The sequence below is a fragment of the Meles meles genome, chromosome 2, assembly GCF_922984935.1.
Source record: "Meles meles chromosome 2, mMelMel3.1 paternal haplotype, whole genome shotgun sequence".
NCBI lineage: Eukaryota > Metazoa > Chordata > Mammalia > Carnivora > Mustelidae > Meles > Meles meles.
Window position 1 is genome coordinate 73,393,766 of NC_060067.1, and position 24,805 is coordinate 73,418,570.

Below are 24,805 nucleotides of genomic sequence, written 5' to 3' on the forward strand. Positions count from 1 at the left end.
GACACAACCAGCGCCCCTCTTGAGCTCACTACATTCCATCCACGTCTGTTTAGACGAAGTGTGCTTATTAATAAGGGAGGGGGGATTATAGTTTAATGAATCCTTTAAATGTTGACCATTGACACTACTTTTAATTTTTGCTACTCCAAATCCCTCAAGCTATTCCAGATCAATCTTGGTACAAAGCTATGACTATTTCCATGAGATGAGTCCTTAGAAATGGAATTTCAGGGTCTGCTCTAGTCAGTGTTTGATCACTCTTTCCCTCTACTCTGGAGGCCATTCCCCTCCTGCTGCTTGAGCCACTCTGAGATGTCACTTCTGATAAGCCTTCATTCCCCTCCCCAGGCACAGTCAGGTGCTCTCATGGCTAGCCTCTGTGCTCTTGTACCTTCTTGTAGAAGGCTCAGGGGACTGCCTTGTGCTTCCTTCTCTGCAAAGACATCATCACTGCCTAGAAACTAGGGAAGCCTCCATGTTCATCAGAACTTTGGAATCCTTGGGGCGCCTGGATGGCTCAGTGGGTTAAAGCCTCTGCCTTCAGCCCAGATCATGATCCCAGGGTCTGAGGATCAAGCCCCACATCGGGCTCTCTGCTCAGCAGGGAGGCTGCTTCCCTCTCTCTCTCTCTCTCTCTGTGCCTGCCTCTCTGCCTGCCTCTCTGCCTACTTGTGATCTCTGTCTGTCAAATAAATAAATAACATCTTAAAAAAAACAACTTCAGAATCCTTGAAAACAAAAAAAGAGGCCCTTTTCCTTTTCTTTGTGTCTCTTTTTTCTATTTTTTGGACTAAAGACTTTATTTTTTAGAGCATGTTTTAAATAATATTCAGAGTAATATTTTCATACTAGAAAATCTGAAAAGGCATAAAAGTAAAAATCATTTATAATCCTTGTCTGACATGATTATTCTGTGAGTACTGTTTTAGAAACTGCTTCCCTTCCCTTCTTCACTCTATATTGTAAGTTTTTCTCTGTGTGATGAGACAGTCTCAGAAGGCATGATTTTTATTGGCTGCCTAGTATTCATGGTATGGATGTACCATAGTTTATTGAATCAAGCTCCTTTTGTTGCACACTAATGAACTTTTAACCAATTTAGAGTTGCTTTGGTGGTAGATGTAATCACAACAAAGGGATCAAAAGGACTCTATAATTTATATCAAAGGCAGAGGAAAACCATAACTCTCCAAGTTGTGTTTCCACCGGAGGGACCTATGGTGACTACGTTCAAAGCACTGATAAGGACAAATGGTATTTTTGTTTGTTCTTACCCCCAAGTCAGTCCTTGAAAGCCTGGCCTTCTGTGGTGGATGCATCTACTCTCGGGCTGGATTGCCAACTTTAACCCTTTCCTTCATCTTCACTGGAGGGTCCTTTCCTGTAGATTGGAGAAGCCATCCATTGTAGGGCTTTTTTTTTTTTTTTCTTTTTCCCTCTCTAGTCATACCGGATACTGGTTTAGGCCATGACTTCACTGTCAGTGTAGTCAGGTCAGGTCAGCAAGCATTTACTCTGTGGCAACCGGGGACCTAGCTCCCTGCTAGATGCTGGAAGAGACTCATACAGATTCTACAGGCCTGGCAGATATATTGCCATAAGGATGTCATTTCTCCAGAAAACTGTAACTTGTAAGCATTTAGAAGGCTGGAACTTTCTACTCCCCTATCTTACTTAGAAACAGGGGTACAATCACGTATGGAACATTACCATGACTGTGATAACTATGTTATTGTATACAGAGGGAAAAGCTGGGGGAAATACAAAAACACATCAAAATATTAATATGGTTGCCTCTGAGTGTTTAAAACGAATATTGATTTTCTTGTTATTTACAGTTTTATGGAATATTCCAAATATTCCCCATGATCGGGGTGGAGGGCGGGAATCAGCAATACATTTATTTTTTTTAAGTAGTTAAGTGAGTAGAAACTCCCTTTCTGCTCATTGAGAACCTAGAAAGAAAACCAAGTTTGAAGTCTTAGTCCTCATTGTTTTAGGAGCTAAGCTGGAAATAGAAACACAGCTTTTTCCTTACCCTGACTTTGTAGGGCTGCACGATCAAGAAGTTAAAACAGTAACAGTAATAATTGCAAGCTGTTTGTTAAGTGGTCCAGAGGGCTAGCCACTGGGACTATGATGGAACTGTGTTTCTACCCAGACCTGGTGGGTTCATCTAACATAAACTGCTCCTCCTTTAAGGTTGAACAGAGAACTTTTCTGAACCCATGTAGCAGGTTTACCACTGTGCCTCAAGTCACTGCCATTTCAGTGATAAGTTTCCTAAATTGGTAAACTGCCTCAAAACTTAATCATCATGGGGACACAACCATCACAGATCAGAAAACAAACATTTTATCCAACCTGCTTCAATAATCTGCAGAAACAGAGGGTCATATACGGGATGGGCCCTGTTGAGGCTCTGCTGGCAATATATTGTAAGCAACTCTTCAGACCCGCAGTGAAAAATTATTCTGGACAAGGACAAAGAAAATCTGAAAGGAGCCACCATCCTGAAACCAAGCATCTGCCCTGACACTTGATCAACTTCAAAGAGAATTCTAAGGTTTTATTTTATTTTGTTTCTTCCTTCCACTTATGGTTGAATGGTCTAATCTTATGCCCTTTCTTTAAATGTCAAAGTTGATACCACAAAGGCATCCTAATTTTGGGTATCAAGCAACATATAAAAAACGATGCATATTTTTATGCTCTTTCAGCCTCGCCCTTTGATCCCTGTAGAGATTCTACCTTTTTATTCTATGCCCATTCCTCTCTACCCCCTACCCCCTTCCCACTTCTCTTTACTCCACAGCCCTCTTGGGTGGTCTGCTCAATTTAGACCAGATGTATGTTATAGTCAATGGAAAAGTGAGAATCCCAAAGACACCACCACCTGCTGTGGGTCATCAGACAATTTCCTTAACCTTTCAAAGACTTGGGGTTTTTTAATCAACCAAATGTGTCTAATTATGCAGGTGAAGGAATCCAGTAGGTGCCCTATAAGTGTCACTGGTCTTCTTCCATTATTGCTTCTGGTCTCTGTGTTTGAAGAACATTTTCCAACAGAGGGAACTCTCCTTAAAGCTCTCCATAGTTCTATCTTGTATCAGACCAGGAGATGGGAAGTCCAGTGATGTCTGTGCTTCCTGCCTGAGCAAAGGAGTTCAGTGGCCTCACCCCTTCCTCAATCTTGGCTGCTGCTCAGCCCCCACAGCAGACTTGCAGGAAGACTGGCCTTCCTGGAAGAATCATGGCCATGGGGTCCTTCCAGAATTCCTTATTCTTTGCCTTGCATTGCATCCTTTGCATTGCATGAGCAGCCCTCTGAAAGTTTGAGTCTTGTTCCAAATGCTGAAGAATTTGCAGTAAAAACCTAAACAAAGTCTGACTTGCTTTTGAAAGTGCAAGACTGCTTTTGCAATCTAAATCAGGGCCCAGAGAGCTCACAGGCCCCAGGAGTACTATTTGCCCCGTGATCCTCAAACTGTGGGGCATCGTAAACATACCTGGAGGGCATGTTAAAGCACTTCCAGAGGTTCTGATTCAGTAGGCCGGGGTGGGGGCTGAGAATTTGTATTTCTTTCTTTCTTTTTTTTTTTTAATATTTATTTATTTGACAGAGAGAGAGATCACAAGTAGATAGAGAGGCAGACAGAGAGAGAGAGAGGGAAGCAGGCTCCCTGCTGAGCGGAGAGCCCGATGCAGGACTCGATCCCAGGACCCTGAGATCATGACCTGAGCCGAAGGCAGCGGCTTAACCCACTGAGCCACCCAGGCGCCCTGAGAATTTGTATTTCTAACAAGCTCCTGGGTAATGCTAATGCTGTAGATCCTGGAACCCCACTTTCAGAACCTCTTTTTGAATTATTGTTCCTGAACTGCCCAAACTGGAAGTGGGAGAGGTGTGAGCATCTTCTTAACCATTTTCTTTCTGTAACTCACCTCCAAAGTTTCCACTGGTCAAGGGAGGAGTTTTATGAATATGATCTTCACTTGAGGAGGTGGGGACTGAAACCGAGAGGTCAGATGGCTTCCCAGAGCCTCAGAATGCCAGTTCACCACCCTGAGCCTCTGGGAGTCAAAGCCAGATGCGTCCATCAGGCAGCAATGGGTGTCGGATTCATCCTCTGCTGCCCTCTGACATAGAACTGCTGAACTCTTTCCCACCAAGTGTGATGTTCTGCGTGAAACATTAGCTTCCACCTTTGAAAAGACTTCCTTCTTCTGAAACTTAAAACTTGAATAGTGTCTTTGCAGGAGAAAGCCTCTAGATACTGGTGACGGGTTGGACATAGGAGCCTCTTGATATATAGAATCTAGGCAGAATTCCGTTTGGGCCGGAGATTGATTTTTTTTTTTTTTTTAATTACTTGATCCAGTTCAGTGTGTGTGAAAAGCACAGATTTGTTTTCTGGGACATCCATTTTATTATTTTTACTTTTCCCTACATGAACAACCCTCCTCTCTCCTCGCCTGCCCTCCGCACCCATTTCCTTCCTGGCCCCAGCACGCACAGTGTGCGGGGGAACCCGGGCAATGCGCCCCCGGAGCGCGTCCGGCTCACCCGCTCAGCAGCCCCGCGCGCCAGCCGAGGGCCTCCGCGGCCCCCGTGCGACTCGCCCGAGCCCCGGGACCGCCTCGTCGGTTTCTTTGTTAGAGACGCCTGCGCTGAGAGGTATCTTCGGGCCTCCTGCCCCACTCCTGACTTCTTAGAGTCCCCTAAGGACTTGTAAGCATATAGGATCGAGTCAAGAGGCTAAATTACGCCCCAGGGGACTTTTTAAGTAAAATCCTAAATTTCATTTAGGCTGTTCGTAGGCCATGTGATGGCAAAGACTCTGAGCCCGGGCCGCCCAGAGCGCCGCCCTCCCGCGCCGGCTTTGTGCAGCCTGGGCTGCGGGGAACTCTGTCCCTCTCCGACGGTCAGTCCCGGGGGGCTGGTGTACGCCACTCGCCCTCCCCTCTCCGGGCGCCACCGCACTTCCCCCCACCCCCATCTCCTCCCGCTCCCAGCCCTTCCGTTTCCTTCTCCGGCCTCCCCACCCCGACCTGAAAGCTCCCTCCCCTCGGGCTGCAAGGAAAGTCGGTAATAAGAAACCAGTTCGGTGTCTGTCGGAGAGAGGGGGGAGATAACCCCAGAGATACACGGCAATGGAGAGAGAACTCATTTTGTGTAAAGAGGGCCTCGAGTCACCAGGGAATTCCTGGATTGTCTCAGGCTGTCGTGTGTGATGTCCATCACGCCGTGCGAACACCATCTGCTCGGTATTATGCTCTCAGTTGCCAGGCTACCTGCTGTACGCAGTAACACTTGACTGCCTGGCTCCACGTTCGCAGCGTCCGCCCAGACGCGCGGGGCGGGGGCCGGGGGGCGGCGCGGGGCGGGGTGGGGGGAAGGAACTGGAGTCCTGATTAAGCCATCTGGGGGGCGGGGGTGGGGGGGAGAGCGCCGCGCGGGCGGAGCTGGGGCTGCCACGCGGAGCGTCGGGCTGACACCACCATCTGCTGGGGCAGGCGGAGAACAGCAGCTGCTCCTTGTTCCTCCGACGAGGACCGCCTGGAAAAGGCTGAAGCCCGCGCGCCCCCAGGTCCCGGTCCCGCGGCCCCCGTCTCTACGGGCAGCCTTTCGTGAGCCCCCTGCCCGGAGCCGGCGCTCTTTGGGTTGGCCGCCAGCCACCCCGGCCCCTGTCACCCAAACACTACGCTGGTTCTTGAAAACACTTAAGAGAAATGAAGCTTCGCCACGCACAGATTTATAAATAAACAGCTGGCTGCTCTGGGGAGATATTTTTACCACAGCTGTTTTTTTGAAGTAGAAAACTGTCTCTTTGGAGGAGGCAGGGCGTTTTTTTACACCTCCTACCTCTCTCCAGCCCTTAGAAAAATCGCTAAGATCTTTTCCCCGGAGAAGAAGCTAGGTAAAATGGGTACACCGGTTCTGGTTTGTTCCCCCTCCCTTTCTCTTACTGAAGAGTGCGAAGGTTTGGGGAGGAATGAGGGTCTACGAAGCCAATTGCATTTCTGAGGAGAAGCTACTGGCAAGGCAAGGGAGGTCGCTGGGCAGGAGGCGGGGTGGAGAACGAGCCGGTAATTAAAACTAAAAATACTGCATCATTTGGCTTCAAGGCATTACATTTCTCTGACGAAAGCTCAGCCTGGTTTTCTCTAATTGCACACGCAGTGTGTGTCCTCCTTAGAAACAAGAGCAGTGGCCTGAAATCCTGAAATTCGACAGACTATTGCTCATTAAGCCCTCTTAGACTGGAGGTTAAAAGCTGCCATGTAATATGAAACAGTTAATGGCCTCAGCCAGCTCCATTTGTAAGGCAAGGCTCACACTTTGGAATACACACTTGAGGCTGGGGCTCTAGGTGTCACTCACCCGCTGCTGAATGCATTAGAGCTTGTTGAGAAAGACCTAGATTCACCCATGTTTGATGTTTCATAGGGAAGGCAAGCCTTGAAAATGCACATGGCCCCCCCGTCCCTAGGTCTATAGGTCTTCTGCAAGAAACCCCAAGGCAAAGCCTTTGGGAGGGAATCATTTGGAGAAATACATAATCCTGGGAAGTAATAACCTAACTATCTCTTTGGGGAGTTTTCTTTTTTTTCTCTCTCTCTCTCTCTTTTTTTGTCCCCACTGTGCTTTTGAAGTATTTCTTTTCCCCCAGGAAGACAGGGGCCAAAAGTAGCTGGGTGTCATCTACATCCCCATCTCATTTGCCTCTCCCTTACTTCCAGGGTGGAGAAAAGGCCAGGAAAGCAACTCGTGACTATTTAACAGTTCTGAGCATGTGCCCCAGCTATCCAGGCCTGCTCACCCAGGAGGAGAATAACTCAAAGTGCCCAAAGATAAACAGGGCCAGCCCAGACCAGCCCTGTCCTAAAACTAGCTGAAGCAAACTTTATCTTCCCTTGGGTCACTTTTTTTTTTCTAGCTTTCTCCTTATCAAAATTTGAAAATACCAAATATACTGAAATACACACGGTGGGGGGGGGGCAGGGAACAAACAAAACCCTGTATTCTGTATTTTTGCTGATTGATTAACTGTTTCTACTTCAGTGTGAGTTCCTTTGTTAAAGTGTTAAGTCAAGCAGCCATTTGTTTCTAAAGGTGGCAAGAAGCAGCTTTATCCCATTGGAAGAAAGGGCTTGGAAACAGGAAGCAAATACTGGGGGGAAAGGGGAGACTCTGAAATATCTTGATGGCCTGCGGGAGTCAGGCCTAAAGGAAACTTTGTGGTAGCATAAAGGTTCCTGGCATTTTTCAGTGTAAGTTCTTTTTCACATAAATATTTCACAACTGTCTACCTAATAATTGACTACCGAGAAAATATACAAAGACAAAAAGGGTTTTGCAACAACACTTACATTTGAAAAATAGAACACAGTACACTTATGGGAGACATACTGTATATTTAGTCTGCAAGCAATTCTTGGGCATTCACTTGGCACCAGTGACCTGCAGTCTGGGAAGGGCCTGTGCTAGTGGAAGGAATACTAAATTTAGACCCCAGGTCAGTGTTCTGATTCTGTTCTTTCCAGTTCTTCCTTCGGCTGAGTGTGACCTGGGCTACTGCACTAACTCCCCAGGACTTCTTGGCCTCTTGTTCCCAGGCTGAGAGGAGTAATGGTTTTTTGTTTGTTTCGCTTGTGTTGTTTGTGTCAGTGGAGGGTGAGAGGAAGAGCAGCTGAAGATGTGGTTAATATATCTCGTTACTGGAAAGAGAAGCACGAGAGGCTGAGCACCACACCACAGACGGAAGGTCCACCAGCCCAGGCTGTGGGGAATCCAATCCAGGACTGGATCTCTAGGGTCTCTAGGAGAGTCAGAGATCAAACTCAGCTGTATGTTTTGAGAGGACAGTGCCAGCCTGATTGACTATATCTGTACCAAAGAGCAAAGCAGAAGTAGGAAAAAATATTAAAACCCAGTTTGGAGACAAAAATATTTAAATAACTATAGAGTGATTCGTATTCATTTCTTACTGTTTCGGCCTCATGATGGTCCTGCACCCTATGACTGGTGTGTGCCCATGTAATTTGTGTTCATCCAGACATCGGATCCTCTGTGTTCAGATTGACTTGAAACTTGAATAAGTTAAAAGGAACATTTCTGCAGAGTAGTCTGACCATACAGGCCATTACCAGGTATACTTGGTAGATGAACAAGAAAGGAACTATCTAGAAGCCGAATCTTATGGTCACCTACCAACTCTGCTCATCAGCTATTTTTCCCTGGTCTACACTGTCTGGCTGTTGTGGGCTTCCCCTCTGAAGACATCTTCTAAGTAGTCACTAGGTTCTGTGGGTAGTTTTCTACCACTTAACTTCATATTCGTTAAGAACCAGTCCTTACAAGTTGCCATCGTTTGACTGAGACAATTGTAGAATCAAAAGACCCAAATCAAGCCCCACATTTTAAATTGTCCCAGACATAGGAGGCTTGGTTCTATTTTGAAAGATGTCGGGAGATTGCGTAGCTTTATTCAGTGTAACACATTCCCAGTTCTCACCATCAACAACTCCCACTAGCAGGATTTTTTTTTTTAACATATAGCAAAGCTTTCTAGTGTGGCAATTAATTAGAATTCCATCGAATAGTAGATCTTTTGATTAATAAATTCCAGAATTCTTCTGTAAATGTCTTTCCTGCTAACTTAGAAGTCCATTTAGGCCAGGTGGGCAGTGAAGGTTAGGAGGTAAGGTCAGGGGGCACCTGGGTGGCTCAGTGGGTTAAGCCTCTGCCTTGGGCCCAGGTCATGATCTCAGGGTCCTGGGATGGAGCTCTGCATTGGGCTCTGCTCAGCAGGGAGCCTGCTTCCCCCTCTCTCTCTGCCTGCTGCTCTGCCTTCTTGTGATCTCTGTCTGTCAAATAAATAAATAAAATCTTAAAAAAAAAAAAAAAGGTAAGTTCAAGCTATCTCATTCCAGACTTGAGGTGAGCCCAGCCTGAGGTCTTTATCCCTTTCCTTTGGAGGAAAGCAGAATGCTAGCTGATTACCTGGCCTTTGTCCTTTAATCAGTCCCATCCAAAAGAGACTGGACTTGCTCTCAGACATCCCAGAGCCGTCCTCTATTACTGTTCCCCTGCACCCCTCCAGTTCCACCATGGTAAGGCCAGATTTGAGGATTCCTGTGTTTCTGTGGAACAGAATGTGTGTGCCACTGGGGACCCCTCAGGTCCACAAGCAGAGGCCTCTGCCCCATGCTTCCTTTCAAATATGAAATCTGTGCTTTCTCTCATCTTCCTGTCCTCCCAGGAGCCGCACCCAGTTGGACTCCCCCGGACCACTGGCCCCATGCAGTCCTCAGTGCCCCCAGGCTCGAGCGGCATGGTGTCTGGAGCCAGTCCCGCAGGTCCTGGCTTCCTGGGCAGCCAGCCCCAGGCAGCCATCATGAAGCAGATGCTCATGGATCAGCGGGCCCAGCTGATGGAGCAACAGAAGCAACAGTTCCTGCGGGAGCAAAGGCAGCAGCAGCAGCAGCAGCAACAGCAGCAGCAGCAGCAGCAGATTCTGGCCGAGCAGGTAACATGATGGGTTTATTCAGTGCCTGGTGCCTGCAGGAGAGTTGCAGTTCCCATCCTTCGTCAAGGTAGTCACAGTCCAGCATTTTCCGGGATCACAGAAGAACCTGCAGAATTTAGACCTTCCAATTAGTTAGGCTTTTTCTTAGAATGAATGAGTTTGTTCTTAAAAGACAGGCTTCAGCCATCAATTTGAAGGCCCATGTGCCAGAGACATTTTTTCGATTCAAGCCTGACTCCTTTTCTTCCGGTTTCTGGTACAGGGTCTGCACCATCAGAGTGAGGGTTGGGAGGCTGCCTCACATTCTTCATAGACACTAATATTTCTAGCATGAAGAGAAAAAGAAAATAACTCAGAGAACTTTATTTCTTGGAGGAAAATGTCAGGAGGAGGGATTGAGAATTCTACAGAATTGGTCACGAACAATGGGACAGGAACAATAGAAGAAGAATAGGGCCCACAGAACTACCTGGAAACCTGAACTCGGGGGCACAGAAAGGGTGCAAACTTAAGAAAATTCCCAGCAGCTTTAAAACAGCTGAAGAAATCTTTGAGTTAAAGGAAGGGCTAACACAAATAAAGCTTTGGGTATCTTTGTCCACCCTTGCCATATAATTCCTCCTGCTTTGAAAGAAAACCTTCCCTGAAAGCGAGCAGCTTCTGTAGGTTTCACTGTGTTTTGTTTTTCAAGACGCTCATGCCTGATTCAGTATTATCCCAGGAAAGGCCTGAGGCCTTCCATAAGAGATCCTTAGCTGGCTCCTTGCGGGGGGTCTGTCCAGGGCAGCTCTCTCTGATTAACGGAGGTAGGTGTGAGGTTGTCATATGAGGCTCAGAGCCCAACGGGGCTCTCACCTGACAGTTCCCTTCCAGAATCTTCCTAATACAATCAAAATTTTGGAAATTTATCAAGCATCCTTCACACACACACACACACACACACACACACACACACTCACACACACGATGCTGTGTGGGACGCAGACATGTTGAGGTCCCTACGGTTCAGAGTAACACCAGTCATCCCCCAAATAGAAAAATTGTACTGTTGAGCACAGTTCACTTATGTTCCCTTCCCTGCTTTTGTTCCTGAGCAGCTGTGTAATTATCTCTCTTTTTACCAAGGTCAGTCAGCCGCCTGGCAGCTCTTGTACAAACAAACCTCTATCCCTCTCACCCTGCATAAGGTGTGTGACAAGGAACCATGCTAATATCTCTCAGGCAGTGATAAATGGAGCTGCCGAGGGGAAGCTGGGCTGTGTAAATCCTCTCCTCAGCCAATCCCAGGAAGTTTCAGGTGCGCCTGCTCCTTGGAGCGATGGCCTTTGATGTGTGTGCCGTGACCAAGGCACAAATAGGAGCCGGGGTAACTGGGCAGAACGCCGCTGGGCCAGCCAGGGGTGTCCCACTCGGCGAGGGCAGCCACACCTCAAGGAACAAGGAGGGAGGCAAAAGAGTGGAAGAAGAGCTGCCACAGGAGGCTGGCCAGACGAGGCGCCGAGAGAACAGGGCACCCCTCAGAACCCAGGACACACAGAGATACAGGCCCCTTGGAAAAGATGGGGGTATGTGTGTAATTCCTTAGCAAGTTGTGGGAAGCAAGCCATGAATAGGGACCAAGGAAAGGACAGTTTTACTCAGACTCAAATGTGGCCCATCTTTTGCTTATGGTGTCATTTTGGAAAAACCTCTCACCCCCTCTCTTCATCTGCCAGCTTAGCTTTAATAATCTCCCAGCCTTTCTCCTGTAACTGCTTTAGGGATCACATGGAATCGAGCGTGTAAAAGCCTTTGGAAACTGTGCACGTTGGCGGGGGAGCAGTCACGTGACCCTGGTGTCACTGAACTTGACCTGAGGGCTGCGGCCCCGGGTATGAGCCCTCTAGTGGGACTAGTCCAGATGTGAGGCTGGGAGCATGCTCAGAAACAAGTCCTGGAGACGGTGCTAATCAGTGCAGGCCTCCGAGGGGTCGACAAGTGCTGAGCCTCAGCTTTTTGTTTTGAGAATGAATACTGCCCTGTCAATGCCCAGCTGACTTTCTGGGGCTCTGCCACAGCAGTGAAAGTGTCCTGAGTATTTCAGTCCTGAAAGCAGAGTATTAGAGATCCTGGGATTTCCTGAAGGGACATGTGAGGGAGAAAAACAGAAGGATTTGGGATTGTGCCTATCTTTGGGAACTTTAAAATGATTCTAGTGGATTTAAGAATCAGAACAGAGCAGGTTGAAAGCAGGTGTGAGTTAACGTTTAATCCCTTATTCTCGAAGAGCAAGGAGCAGGTCACCTCTCTTCCGTTCACAAAAGTTCCACAGAACCTAGACTTTTAGACCTGAAAAAAATACTGGTGATTAGGATGGCTTTTGTTTTTTACGTGTGGGGAAACTGAGGCCAGGGAGTTAATGGAAGAAGTCATGGCAGAGCTAGAGAGGCAGGGACTAGAACAGAAGCCCCACCCCCACCCCACCCCAGGCCACCCCGGGCTTGTTCGGCACTGGGACACTTAAATTCTTACATAATATGAGAAGTTTGGCCGAGGAGAAGCTTTTAAGTACTCAGTTTACTCTCAATAATGCCATTCTATTGCTGCCTAAAAGATGAGCACGGTTTCTTGTCTACACTTCATCTACACAATTAATTAATTTCAACACTTTGTGCAAAACACCCTGGTAGGCATCACAGGATGGGGTGAGCAGGGCAGAAGCTTTCCTTTTCTTTGGTTGCCAAAGTGCTGGCTGCCCTTGTCGAGAAAGAGAAAGGAGAAGAAGAAAGAAGAAAGGAATTTATAGAGCTGCCCAGAAACAAAAACAAGAGGAAAAATAGAAATAAACACACGTGTTAAGAAGTGGTCAATGTGTGTTATTTTTATAATGAACACTTGAAGAGCAGGGCCCCTGATGTGTGTCCTTTATAAGCCCTCGCTGTGGAAGGTGCCCCATGAATATTCAACGGGGGCAGGAGGAGGTAATGACCTGCCAAAGGTCACGCAGCTACTTGACAGCAGACCAGGAACTCAAACCCCTTTCTCTGCTCTTGCCACCTCTCTCTCAATTTCTTCCCCTTTTCGCATACAGCATGGTAGTGATCATAATAGCCTTTCCAGTAGATTGGTAACAGTGCGGGCAGGGCGGAATCCCCGAGGGGTGGAGGAAGAGGGACGGGGTGGCCAGCCTCCCGGCTCCTGGTACCGGGGGAGTCCCGCGTGGTTTCCTTAAGGCAGTAAATGCTGTGTATTTAACTTTCGGGCATGTGTCTTACAGGCAGTGTGGCCCCGTGGGAATAAGATGAGCCTTGTTTATATAGCCCCTGAGAATCCCAACTTCCTGTACCAGAAGCATCTATTTAGGTCATTAAAAATTAGTTGCTTGTCCCTCGAGCTGGGTCCCGCAACACTAAGGAAAACATGCAGGCAGGTGGTAGATGGTCCAAGTCAAAACCGACTCCTCCTGGACCAACAGATCTGCCCGATGTTCACCAAAAGACATGGGCGAGGATGTTCCTAGCAGCATATTGGGGACAGCCCAAAACTGGAAACACTCTAAAAGATCATCACTAGGAGAACAGGTGAATAAGTCTTGGTCTCGTCATTCCTGCAGTGGAATAATATTCAATGGTGACGGCGACCTGACCACAGCCACACACACCAACATGCATGAGTCTCATAAGTAGAATGATGCATGCGGGAAGCCAGACACCACAGCCAGATGCCAGGACGTTGTAGAAATCCACTTACACCAACTACAAAAGCAGACATCACTGGTCTGTGTTATCAGGTCAGGAGAGTGCTTCCCAGCTGGATAAAGTGGTTCCCTGGGGTCGGTAATGACTGGAAAGGGGCACGCAGGGCTCCCAGCGGAGTTCAGTTTCTTAATCCACACGCCAGTTACCAGGAATGTGTTTGCTTTGTGAAAATCCATCAAACTCGTGTTTTGTGCACCCGCCTGGATGCACCTGATTCCTCAACACCAAGTTTCGTGTTGAAAAAGTGCCTCTTCCAAGCTGCCACAATATTTCATTGTCTCTCCCATGTCACCCCCCTGCCCTTCTTGTCCTGTCGTTCTAGCAGCTGCAGCAATCACATTTACCCCGCCAGCACCTCCAGCAGCAGCGGAATCCATACCCCGTGCAGCAGGTCAATCAGTTCCAAGGTGAGGCCAGTGCACCCCTCTTCCGTTTTATACCTTCCAGCCGTGACGTGTAAATGCAAGTGTAGCCAGGGGCCTTGCCTCCTGGGCTGGGTTCGTGTTCAGGTAACATTAAAAATATTTGAAAACTGAGGGTACCAATCCATCAGAATGCATTTTTGGAATCCTCTCCTGTGCCGGGCGTTGACCTTTGGGTGGCTGGGTCACAGAGAGGTCCTGGTTGGCCCCAGGAGGGGTCAGAGTGGCTGGGGGGGGGGGGCAGGGGCAGGGCTGGGACAGCTATTCTTTACCAGAGATGGGGAAGTATTTAAATAGTTTAAGAGCCCATAAGGGCATACTGGTGCCTGGTTGGTTCCATGTCAGCCTTGGATGCGTCTGGATCGTCTTCTCAATGAGCATGGGAGGAACAGCCCTGTGCCACATGCCTCTTGCTAATCCTAACACATCAGCAGGCCAAAGCTCTCGCTTCCAACCACTGACATGGGCAAATCTGGCCTGCAGCAGCCGCCAATTTCTGCTTAATCTAGAAGACCCACAGGGCCTTGAGTTTGACTGGACTGTCTTGATCCTGCTGCCCTTTGCAGAAATCCTGACTCATGACCCAGTAGCAGTGGGCACATTGTATGATCTCTGTTGCCATTCCTTTATGTAGTAGAAAATCCACTCAAATATCAATCCCTTCCATCTCCGATAAAGAGAGCCCCTGAAGGTCTTGTATGGGGCAGAGGGTGAGCTGAAGACTTCCCAATCTTATCACAGGAGTTTTTAGAGGGCTCCAGGGGCCACCTAGTAGTGGAAATCCTAATTCCCATCCTCTGCCCTTTGCATGGGACTGAAATCATAGGTCCCAATTTCTCAAGTGTTACCTAAGGCTTTGAGAATCTGCCAGAAGCTGCGAAGCCCCTTGGCCATAAATATGCATATATGTAAATATATACAGACTTTGCATAGCATTTGCACAAGTGTTACCCTGCTCAATGGACGGTGAGTGAAAAATTCATGATGTAGGGTAGCATTTTTCAGTCTTTGGGCTGCAACACACAAGTAGGTTGTAAAGACAAGTTAATGGGTCACAACCAACATTTCTTAAAAGAAATCGAATACTGGGGCACCTGGGTGGCTCAGTCAGTTAAGCATCTCCCTTTGGCTGAGGTCATGATCCCGGAGTCCTGGGATCAAGCCCTGCATCAGGCTCCCTGCTCAGTGGGAGAGACTGCTTCTCCCTCTGCCCCTCCCCCTGCTTGTGCGCTCTCTTTTGCTGTCAATTAAATAGATCTTTAAAAATAATAAAAATAGAATAGAAAATAATTATCCAAGTATATCACAATAAGGGAAACTTTTATTTCTGTCATAAACCCACACGTGTATATCCTGAACCACATGCCATGAGTAGTGGTTTTAAAGAGTCTGAAAGCATTGCCTGTGAAAATAGGGGGGCTTGAGTAGCTAGCTACCCCTCCCCCTCCTACCCCTGGAACACATATATCATTTCAGAACCCTTGGACTTGACCCTGGCGAAGGACAAAAGGAATGAAGCTGTGCACAGGTGTTCTGTGCACCAAATTAGTGCTGATATTGTTTGAAGAATTCTGCTTCTCACTTGGTCACTTGGTAGGCAGGGGAGTGCAGAAACGGTCACTGTTGCACGCATAGTTCTTGTTGTAGATGCAGTTCTCAAACTTAAGCTGCATCAGAATCACCAGCAGAGCTTGTGGAAGCGCTAACCGAGGGTCACTGGAGGGGACGGTGGGGGGTGGGGGCCAGGGAGTGGGGGGTGATGGGGTATTTGGGGGATGGGCATTAAAGAGGGCACATGACGTGAGGAACACCGGGTGTTATATTGGACTGATGAATCCCTAAATTCTACCCCTGAACCTAATAATACACTATATGTTAACTAAATTGAATTAAAAAAAAAAAAAAAAAAAAGCACAGTCGGCCTGGCCCCACCCTCAGAGTCTCTCATTCCGCAGGTCTGGGGTAGTCCTGAGAATCTGCCTTTCCAACAGGCTCCCAGGAGTTGCTCAGCTGCTGGGGCTGCTGGCCCAAGGCCCACACTTTAAGAACCAGTGATTTCCATTAAGAACAAATTAGAAATGTAAAATCCTATAAGCCCAGCAGAGTGTCCCTTGACTTTTCTAGGTTCATCACTCATTTATTATCTTTTGGAATAAAAGAGCCCACCGAAATGTAATACTTCTTCTGTATTAGGAGTTATTCCATATGCTTTGGGTCCAGTTTTAAAAGTTTTCCTCTTTGAACTTGAGCTGTACTTAGGCTGAACCCCCAGTGACATTGTTGGGTCCCTGAAGTGACAGATACACTTTCTTTCTTTCTTTTTTTTTACTCTCATCCTTGTTTTACTAACACCTTAGATATCATGATGTTATGTATCTGGGAAAACAGCAAATTGGTAGATAAGAAATATTGTCCTTGGAGAGTTACGTTAGGAATAACTTGCATGAGAACCTCCACGAACACTCACCACTATATATTTCAAAGGTTTAATGACTATCTTTCCCTTACTGAGTTTTGTGCCTCTGGGCAATGTTACATGCCTATAGAGAAATGCTTATTTTTCGCAAATACAGGCTTCCTACGAGTAAAAATAGAAAACAGACCCTTTTAAGAAAAAAATTGCCTATGATTTCTATTTGAATGTGGGAGATTTTCTTTGACACTGTGACCGGTGGGCAAGAAAATTAATTTGAGTACAACGTCCCCACAATAATATCTGTCTTAAACAAAAATGGAAGAAGAAGAAGAAAAAAAAATAGTCTGTTATTTAACGTATATGGTAATTAGATAACAACGAGGTAATTCTTTAAAAACATTTGCATTTTTTTCCTATACAAGTATAAAACTAGATTAATAAAAAGCATTTTGTTTCTACGTAGGATAAAAATATGGAGCTGAGAGCTGGTTTTAAAATGCCCTTTTGGGGTGCCTAGGTGGCTCAGTTGTTAAGCATCTGCCTTTGGCTCAGGTCATGATCCCAGGGTCCTGGGATAGAGCCCCACATCAAGCCCCACATCGGGCCCCCTCCTCAGCGGGAAACCTGCTTCTCCCTCTCCCACTCCCCCTGCTTGTGTTCCCTCTCTCACTGTGTTTCTCTCTGTCAAATAAATAAATAAAATCTTAAAATAAATAAATAAGTAATGCCCTTTTTTCTATAAAAGTTATACCTAGATAGTACAGTCATTTTATACTAAAAATAAAGGTTGGCTTGGATTAACGCTTCAATACCTCTTAAAAGGCGTTGCAGCATTTCTGTCCTCTAAAAAGAGGAACCTATTTCTCATTCACCAAAGTGGCCCAGACCATTTCCAGTCCCTCAATATATCCATTATAAACATACAACAAAAATGTCCAAAATATGGAAGTCTTTTCGTCTGTTTCCAGCAGCTCATTAGCCTGTTTACATAATTTGGGTCTAGCCAATCAGTCTCTGAGTCAGCAATATTTTCTCCTTAAAATTTTTTTTATAAACAACTCAATAACCCATTTCACCACAGTTGATCAGACTTGCCATGCAGTCGATACAGATTTAGTCATTAAGGTCACAAAACTTCATAACAAGATTACAGATGGCAATATATACTCCCATCCAGTGTTTAACAGGAACTTTTGATTTTTTTTTTTTAATCGCTTAGATATAATGAAGCTTAAAACGGAAAACTGAAACATTTCTAGGGCTCGCCCCCAGCCTTGGCAGCTTCCCCCACAGAAACCATTTCATTTCTCAGTGCAACATGGTATTGATCTCAAGCCACAAAAACTTTGTCATATCAAAATTCCCATAATTTTCTTTCTTAAAGAAAGAAAGAAAATGTGGAGACCTATTTGCTGCCCAGAAATCAATAACCCCATCAGGAAGACAGAAACACACTTACTGCCCAGGTGCCAGGCTTAACAAGCTTACACTGTTCTCATCTGGTTTCTCATCCCAGTTCCAGGTGGTATCACATTTGCTTATAATATCGATTGGCTCCCATGCTGCATCTTTTTTAAATGTCCAGAATAAAACAAAACAATGAGTCTGTGTCTCATAGACTTAATCATTATTAAGAGGGACATAGAAAAAACTTCTTTTTGTGCACCTCCTAGCCCTTTACAAAATTGACTGGGGTTCTAAGGGTGACATTTCTTTCTCTTGGCTGATTTGGAAATTTCCTAGGAACATGTAAAGAAGGACTCCCTCAAATGCCTAATTAGAGTTGAGGGACTTGGCCTTCATCCTCTGGCCAGGTTTTAAACAGCATCATTAAAACTGTGTCGACGATCTGCCGAGAGAAGTAGTCACTGCCGATTTGTAGGAGTGAGTGGACTTTGCTGCAAAAATGCATAAAGTTCATTGCCAAGGAGCAAGTAGCAGGATAATTTCTTTTTCTAGCTCAGGAAGCTGGCCAGTCTGCACTGACATGTTATGATTCAGAGAATCTGGAGCATGTGGAAATCTGTAGAGTGGATCCAAAAAATGTCCCATCTGTCGAAATAGCTTCTTAGCAGAAGCAGTGGCCTTTAACCTCTCAAATCCCGCTCAGGTCTTAAGGGAAATTAGTCTAATGGTCTTTATTGATAGTATTCTCTACTGAACCATGTTCCAATTCACAAACAGAATACACAAAGTGATCAGCCGTTGCTTCTTAATTTAGCCCAGGATGTGAATTCCCTCTCACCTCCAAGAATAATGGTATCTGATTGGTTGAGGATGGCATCCTATCAAAAAGAATGAGAAAAAGAATTTGCTTCTGAAATGTGTACAAAAATAATAGCAGAGTATATCAACTACAAAAGCACGTGTCCAGTAGGATCCCTATTTTCGTGTGTCTATTTATACAGTAGTTATCAGTGGTTATCTCTGGATGAGGGAATTCGGGTAACTTGAATTTTCATCGTTGTACTTTTCAGTGTTTTCTGAGTTTTTTTACAATCAGCATATGTTATAGTCAGAAAAATAATCATTTTTGTTAAGGACTTATGATCAGAGTAGATCCTTTCATATAAAAGAATTTTGTCATGCCTAAAGATAATCCCAACAATATGTTACAGTAAATTGCTCATCGAGATGAGTGGATGGGAATGCCTTTTCTTCCCCTGTAGGTTCTCCCCAGGACATCGCAGCTGTGAGAAGCCAAGCAGCCCTCCAGAGCATTCGAACGTCACGGTTGATGGCCCAGAACGCAGGCATGATGGGAATGGGACCCTCCCAGAACCCAGGGACAATGGCCACGGCAGCAGCCCAGTCAGAGATGGGACTGGCCCCTTACAGCAACACGCCTACCAGCCAACCAGGAATGTACAGTATGAGCACAGGAATGACCCAAATGTTGCAGCACCCAAACCAAAGTGGCATGAGCATCACACACAACCAAGCCCAGGGGCCAAGGCAGCCCACCTCGGGGCAAGGGGTTGGGATGGTGAGTGGTTTCGGTCAGAGCATGCTGGTGAACTCCGCCATTACCCAGCAGCACCAGCAGATGAAAGGGCCGGTGAGCCAAGCCCTGCCAAGGCCCCAGGGCCCGCCAAGGCTGCAGGGCATTATGGGAACAGTCCAGCAGGGAGCGCAGAGCTGGCCACAGAGGAGCTTACAAGGCATGCCCGGGAGGACTAGTGGAGAACTGGGATCATTCAACAACAGCGCCAGCTACCCGCTTCAGGCTGGCCAGCCGAGGCTGACCAAGCAACACTTCCCACAGGGACTGAGCCAGGTCGTGGACGCTAACACTGGCGCTGTGCGAACCCTCAACCCAGCTGCCATGGGCCGGCAGATGATGCCGCCACTCCCAGGGCAGCAAGGCAGCGGCCAGGCCAGGCCGATGGTCATGTCTGGCCTAAGCCAGGGCGTCCCCAGCCTGCCAGCGTTCAGCCAGCCCCCAGCCCAGCAGCAGATGCCTGGTGGCAACTTCGCTCCGGGCGGCCAGAGCCAGGCCTATGAGCGGAACGCCCCTCAGGACATGTCCTACAATTACAGTGGCGAGGCAGCCGGAGCCTCCTTCCCCGGCCTTTCGGACAGTGCAGACCTTGTGGACTCGATCATCAAAGGCGGCCCAGGGGACGAGTGGATGCAGGAGCTCGATGAGTTGTTCGGGAACCCCTAGTCCAAAGGAAACCCGAGAACCACGACTCCTAGTGTTGAAAGTTTAAAACGTGAAAAAGAAACAGGATGTTGAGCCATCCCTGTTTTTTTGTTTTTTTGACCCACGCAAACTGAGCAAAACTGCAGCTGGCTGACAGTGAAAGATCCAGGTGCCAATCCACAGCCCCGCTGGGCCTCATTTCACCTGATTTTCACACAGCAACCGAACACCAGGCCACGCCGATGCTGGCTGTGAGAGCGCGAGACACCGCGGAGGCAGGCAGGGAAGACGGATCCGAGGCCCCTCCGCTCGGCCCTCCGGCGCTTGCCTGGTCCAGGGAGCTCTGCTCCAGCCGCACCGGACTGCTGCCCAGCGTGAGGGCTCCGCCAGCTCCTCCTGGCCCCGCGGGCCGGAGACTGCAAAGCCTTGGGGGCCGGGGAGCATCCCGCAGAGGCTGCTGCGTGGTTGCACAGGCCCAGAGCACAGGTCGGAAATGCGCTGAACCCTGGCTGCAAAGAGAGGTCAGGCGTCGAGACATGCTACTGTGTTTGGCGGGTAGGCACAAAGAACGGGAGACAACAGAGGATCCTACGAGCCTGTCTGCTGCCCTGTGATGACCCTCAGGAATTGTAGAGGCGCTGCTGTCAGCTGCCTCTCAAAGAGAGCCAAGCGAGCCTGGAGAAGGGTACCTCCAGCAGTCCTGGGAGAGGCAGCCCTCTGCCAGTGACCATGACCATGACGATGGCGGCCGGCACTCCAGGTAGTCGGGCTGGAGCCTCCTGGGGGCCCGGTGTCCTACCGATTTGGCTAGGCAGTTCACATCTACTTCCAGTGGCCACAGGGTGGGGAGACCCCGACTGGATGCTGTGTCTGCCCGTGTGGCCGCTTTTGCCCGCACCCCAGCCCTTGCTCCTTCCTGCCTCCACCCCATCCTGCCCTTGCTTCTCCTTACAGACTATATGAGAAGAAATGAAGCTTTTGTCTGTAGGGGACCTGGGCAGAATCCTAATAAAGGCAAGAACTTAGACAACGCCTGAAATGCAAAGGCAACACTGGAGTTTTCTTTCTCTAACGTGTAGTCGCCTGAATATTCTCTGCCCGAAACTGAGCAGCCCCTCTGACGTTGCATGGCGGCTTACCGTGAACCACACCCGATGCTTCTGGTCTACCCTGGGACATGTGCCCCAACTGCCGCAGGCTCTGGCTTCCTTTAGAAAACTCCCAAGGGGTGATGCTCTGAAACTGGCCTTGCCCTTAATCCCTCCTCACCAGAAAGACGACTCTAAAATGCTCAGAGATGAGGACTGCAGAGTCGGTTGCTCCACCTGACCCATTTTGATGATAAAAAGAAGGAAGATACTGTTCCTTCCACATGGGCAAGGTCATCCACTTCCAAAGTCCTGTACAGTCGTTCTCGTTGTAATTCACTCAGATCTGCCCCAAGCGACGTCTGCTGGAAGGGATGACAACCTCCGCTACTTACCATAAGGCTGTGTCTTTTGTCCTTGCTGCTGTTTCCACTGTCCCGTTTGGGAGGCCATGTGGTATATTGTCCAGAGGAAGAGCGGAGCGAGCTTTTCTCGAGCCACTCTCCCTCGGTCTCCAAAAGCCTGGCTCCCTCTGTGTGCCCACGCACACCTCGCTGCAGCACGCATGGGTGCAGGCTGTGGGGAGCTGGCCTGGCTGCACTCACAGGGCAGGTCCCGAGACGGGGGAGTGGGGTGTTTGAGAGGAAGCTGGGGGCAGAGGGCAGAGAGGTGACAGGCAGGCAAATGCTGTCATTGGTTTGCTCACCATGTCCCAAGGTGGTGGATCTGCTGAGCAAGGGGCAGGATGGAGACCAGAGGAGGCCAGGTGGGCAAGAGCCCAGGCAGGGACTGTGCTCCTCGTAGGAAGACCTGGTGGCAAGTGACCATGAACTCCTTGCATGGGGGAGGGACGCCACCATGGAGACTCTTGAGCAGAAACAGTTAAAAACCAAACGAAGAAAATAAAAAAGTAAACAAGCAAGAAGACAGAAAACATAATTACCTTTTTCTGAAAGGTACAGGAAACATGTATGAGCAATGATGAGAAACTGGAGGTGGCTGATGGGAGAAGGGGGCTCCATTACCTTTTAATAGCTTCCTCCAAATGCTTAGTACTGGGACCAACCAACTAGAGAGGTAGATTTTAATAAGGTCGTTTTTGGTTTTGTTTTTGTTTTTGTTTTTACTACGGTGCTGATGTATATGTAATGTCTAAAAAAGTTATTTGTAAATAAGTTTTTACAATACTGCAGATATCACTGGGTCTACTATCTGTAAAAAATATACATATAAATATATATATACTGTTTGTTTAAAATAGAGTATTTTTATTTCATTCCTTAACTCATCATCACAGCAGTGGTATATTGCACTTCAGATGACATCTAATGACTAATTTGTACTGTATGACCTATGGCAACTTGCTCCATTTTATTCAGATTTTTCTAGTTTTCTGTTTTTACTTTGTACATTGAGCATTGCTTATTTCCTTTTAAGAAGTGTACAGAACTCTGAAATGTAGAAATGAAGTGATGTTGACATACCACTTTTAAAGAAAAGAAAACAAATAAAAGATCATTATCTGAATCAACCCAAAGTATAGTTTATTTTAGGAATGTCACTGGATCTCCAACCTTAATTAAACGGATATACTATGCCTGGGTTTTAATTGATAAGCTGCAGTTCCCGTCTCAAAATTCATGATATCATTGAACATTTATTTAACAGAGGAGATCAGTCAATCATTCCCAGTCTTTTTTTTTTTTTTAAGATTTTATTTATTTATTTGACAGAGAGAGATCACAAGCAGACAGAGAGGCAGGCAGAGAGAGAGGGAAGCAGGCTCCCTGCCGAGCAGAGAGCCTGATGCAGGACTCGATCTCAGGACCTCGAGATCATGACCTGAGCCGAAGGCAGTGGCTTAACCCACTGAGCCACCCAGGCGCCCCCATTCCCAGTCTTTTTAATTCAGCTGCACAACTAAAACTTTCTAAATTTGCATCCCAAGGGATGAAGCAAATAGAAGAGAAGAAAGTCAGCTATGAAGGGAACATACTGAAGTCCATTTGTAGATTCAGTACTTTCAATTTCCAACCGGCTCATTAGAAAATTGATAGTAAAATCTTCATTTAAAAAAAAAAGAAAGAAACCTCAAGGAATATAGGGAAGGAAAAGTAACACACGAGTCTTGGCCCACTGTAGCAGACACTGTACACACACACACACACACACACACACACACACCATAGACACCTTACTTCTAGCCCTTGCTGCATCTCTCTTGGCTTGCACCATCCACAAACTGTTGGAAATTATTAGAAGTTTACATTTCTCCAGATCCATGGTAGTCAGTGACTCCCTAGTGCAAAAGTGTGAGAATGCAGTCGGGTGGCCTGGACAAGTCCTGAGGTAGGATTTATGTTCTAGAGCTCCCCTGTGGGAGCAGGCAGAGGCTGAGACTTTGCCTGAAGTCGTCCTTACTTGGCTTCTCACCCTTCCCCCACTCTGTTCTGATTACCCTCCTGGGGGCCTTCGCTAATGAATCACACACATGTGAATCCACCCCTCCCCTTCTAGGAGACTTGACCTAAGACTTTCCATCAAACTTGAAAAGGCACAGAGTAAAACAACACGATTCAAAACTATCTGGGTTAAACAGAAAAACAGCTCACAAGCACAGAATAAAATCTTCATCAAAAACAGATCCAAAGCAAAGGTGAGTTTTAATACATACCAACCAAGAGGAAGAATGCATTTGACTGTGGGAGAGGCCAGTCCTACTCCTGGAGGATGACGGTTCCAGACCGGCTGGTGAATAATGGCGTGGAGAGAACAGTGTGACCTGGGGCTTTGTCCCACCGATAAGGGCTTAGTACTCTACCAGATGACAGGAGCTGGAAGAATGAACTGTTGGAGGGGGCGGGGGGGTAGTCTGATAAACAGGAAAACTTGAAGCTCCGAGAAGAGTTGAGTATTCCTAAGCCCCGACTAATTAAAAGCACACATTTTCATTGACACCAAAGTGTGTCATGCACTGGGTGAACGTCATCGCCTTCTCCTTCAAAAGGATTTCCTATACGTATCTCACCGACCTTTTAAAAATCCCAGTGCAGGGGCGCCTGGGTGGCTCAGTGGGTTAAAGCCTGTCTTCGGCTCGGGTCATGATCTCAGGGTCCTGGGATCGAGCCCCATGTCGGGCTCTCTGCTCAGCAGGGAGCCTGCTTCCTCCTCTCTGTCTCTCTCTCTCTGCCTGTTTCTCTGCCTACTTGTGATCTCTTTCTGTCAATAAATAAAATCTTTAAAAAAAAAAAAAAATCCCAGTGCAGTAAGTGTGTGATGGGGGGAGAGACAGAGAGTGCACATCTATCTGGAAAGTAACTCCATGTTTGTCCCAGTGAGAAAGATGCATTTTTTTTTTTTAAGATTTTATTTATTTATTTGACAGAGCGAGATCACAAGTAGAGAGGGAGGCAGAGAGAGAGAGAAGGAAGCAGGCTCCCGCTGAGCAGAGCCCGATGTGGGACTCGATCCCAGGACCCTGAGATCATGACCTGAGCAGAAGGCAGTGGCTTAACCCACTGAGCCACCCAGGCGCCCCGAGAAAGATGCATTTTATTGCCTAAAGTTAAGGAGCTTTCAGAAGCACCAGATGAGCTCTCTCTTCCTGTGACTTTTTTTTCCCCCCAAGAAAAACTGTGTCTGGAGACAAGAGGTGAAAAAACAAATGAGCTGGTATTTTTCCTTAGTAATGCCGCGCCCACCTCCAACCCAGCAAAGGCAAGTCGGGGAGAGGAAATGCCCAGAAAGGGAACAAAGCTACTTGATTGTAAAATCAGTGCTCTGTTCTATTTTTTTCATTTTTGCCCCCCTCTTCTTCTCTTCTCTGGTTTGTCCTCTAGTCTCTCTTCCAGTTCCGATGGCATTTGATTCCCACACCCGTGTCTTACGGGCAAGCCACCACGACCTGTCTGATTTCATGCAACAGGTGCAGGCAATTACGGCAGCATCCGCACAAGGGAGGCC

The 24,805-nt window shown here is 47.3% G+C and overlaps 1 protein-coding gene across 3 annotated transcripts in view; it reads left to right on the top strand.

Moving 5' to 3' along the window:
- The window catches only part of MAML3 (mastermind like transcriptional coactivator 3), a 409,056-nt gene extending 386,436 nt beyond the window's left edge, over positions 1–22,620 (top strand). For 2 of the 3 annotated variants that reach the window (XM_045997952.1, XM_045997954.1), the window contains exons 3-5: positions 9,267–9,533; positions 13,593–13,677; positions 18,778–22,620. In XM_045997952.1, the coding sequence (XP_045853908.1) occupies positions 9,267–9,533; positions 13,593–13,677; positions 18,778–19,775 (1,350 nt within the window). In that variant the 3' untranslated portion in view covers positions 19,776–22,620. The remainder of the gene's footprint in view (positions 1–9,266; positions 9,534–13,592; positions 13,678–18,777) is intronic. The other variant, XM_045997953.1, reaches the window with a different exon arrangement.
- Positions 22,621–24,805: the final 2,185 nt, after the last annotated feature.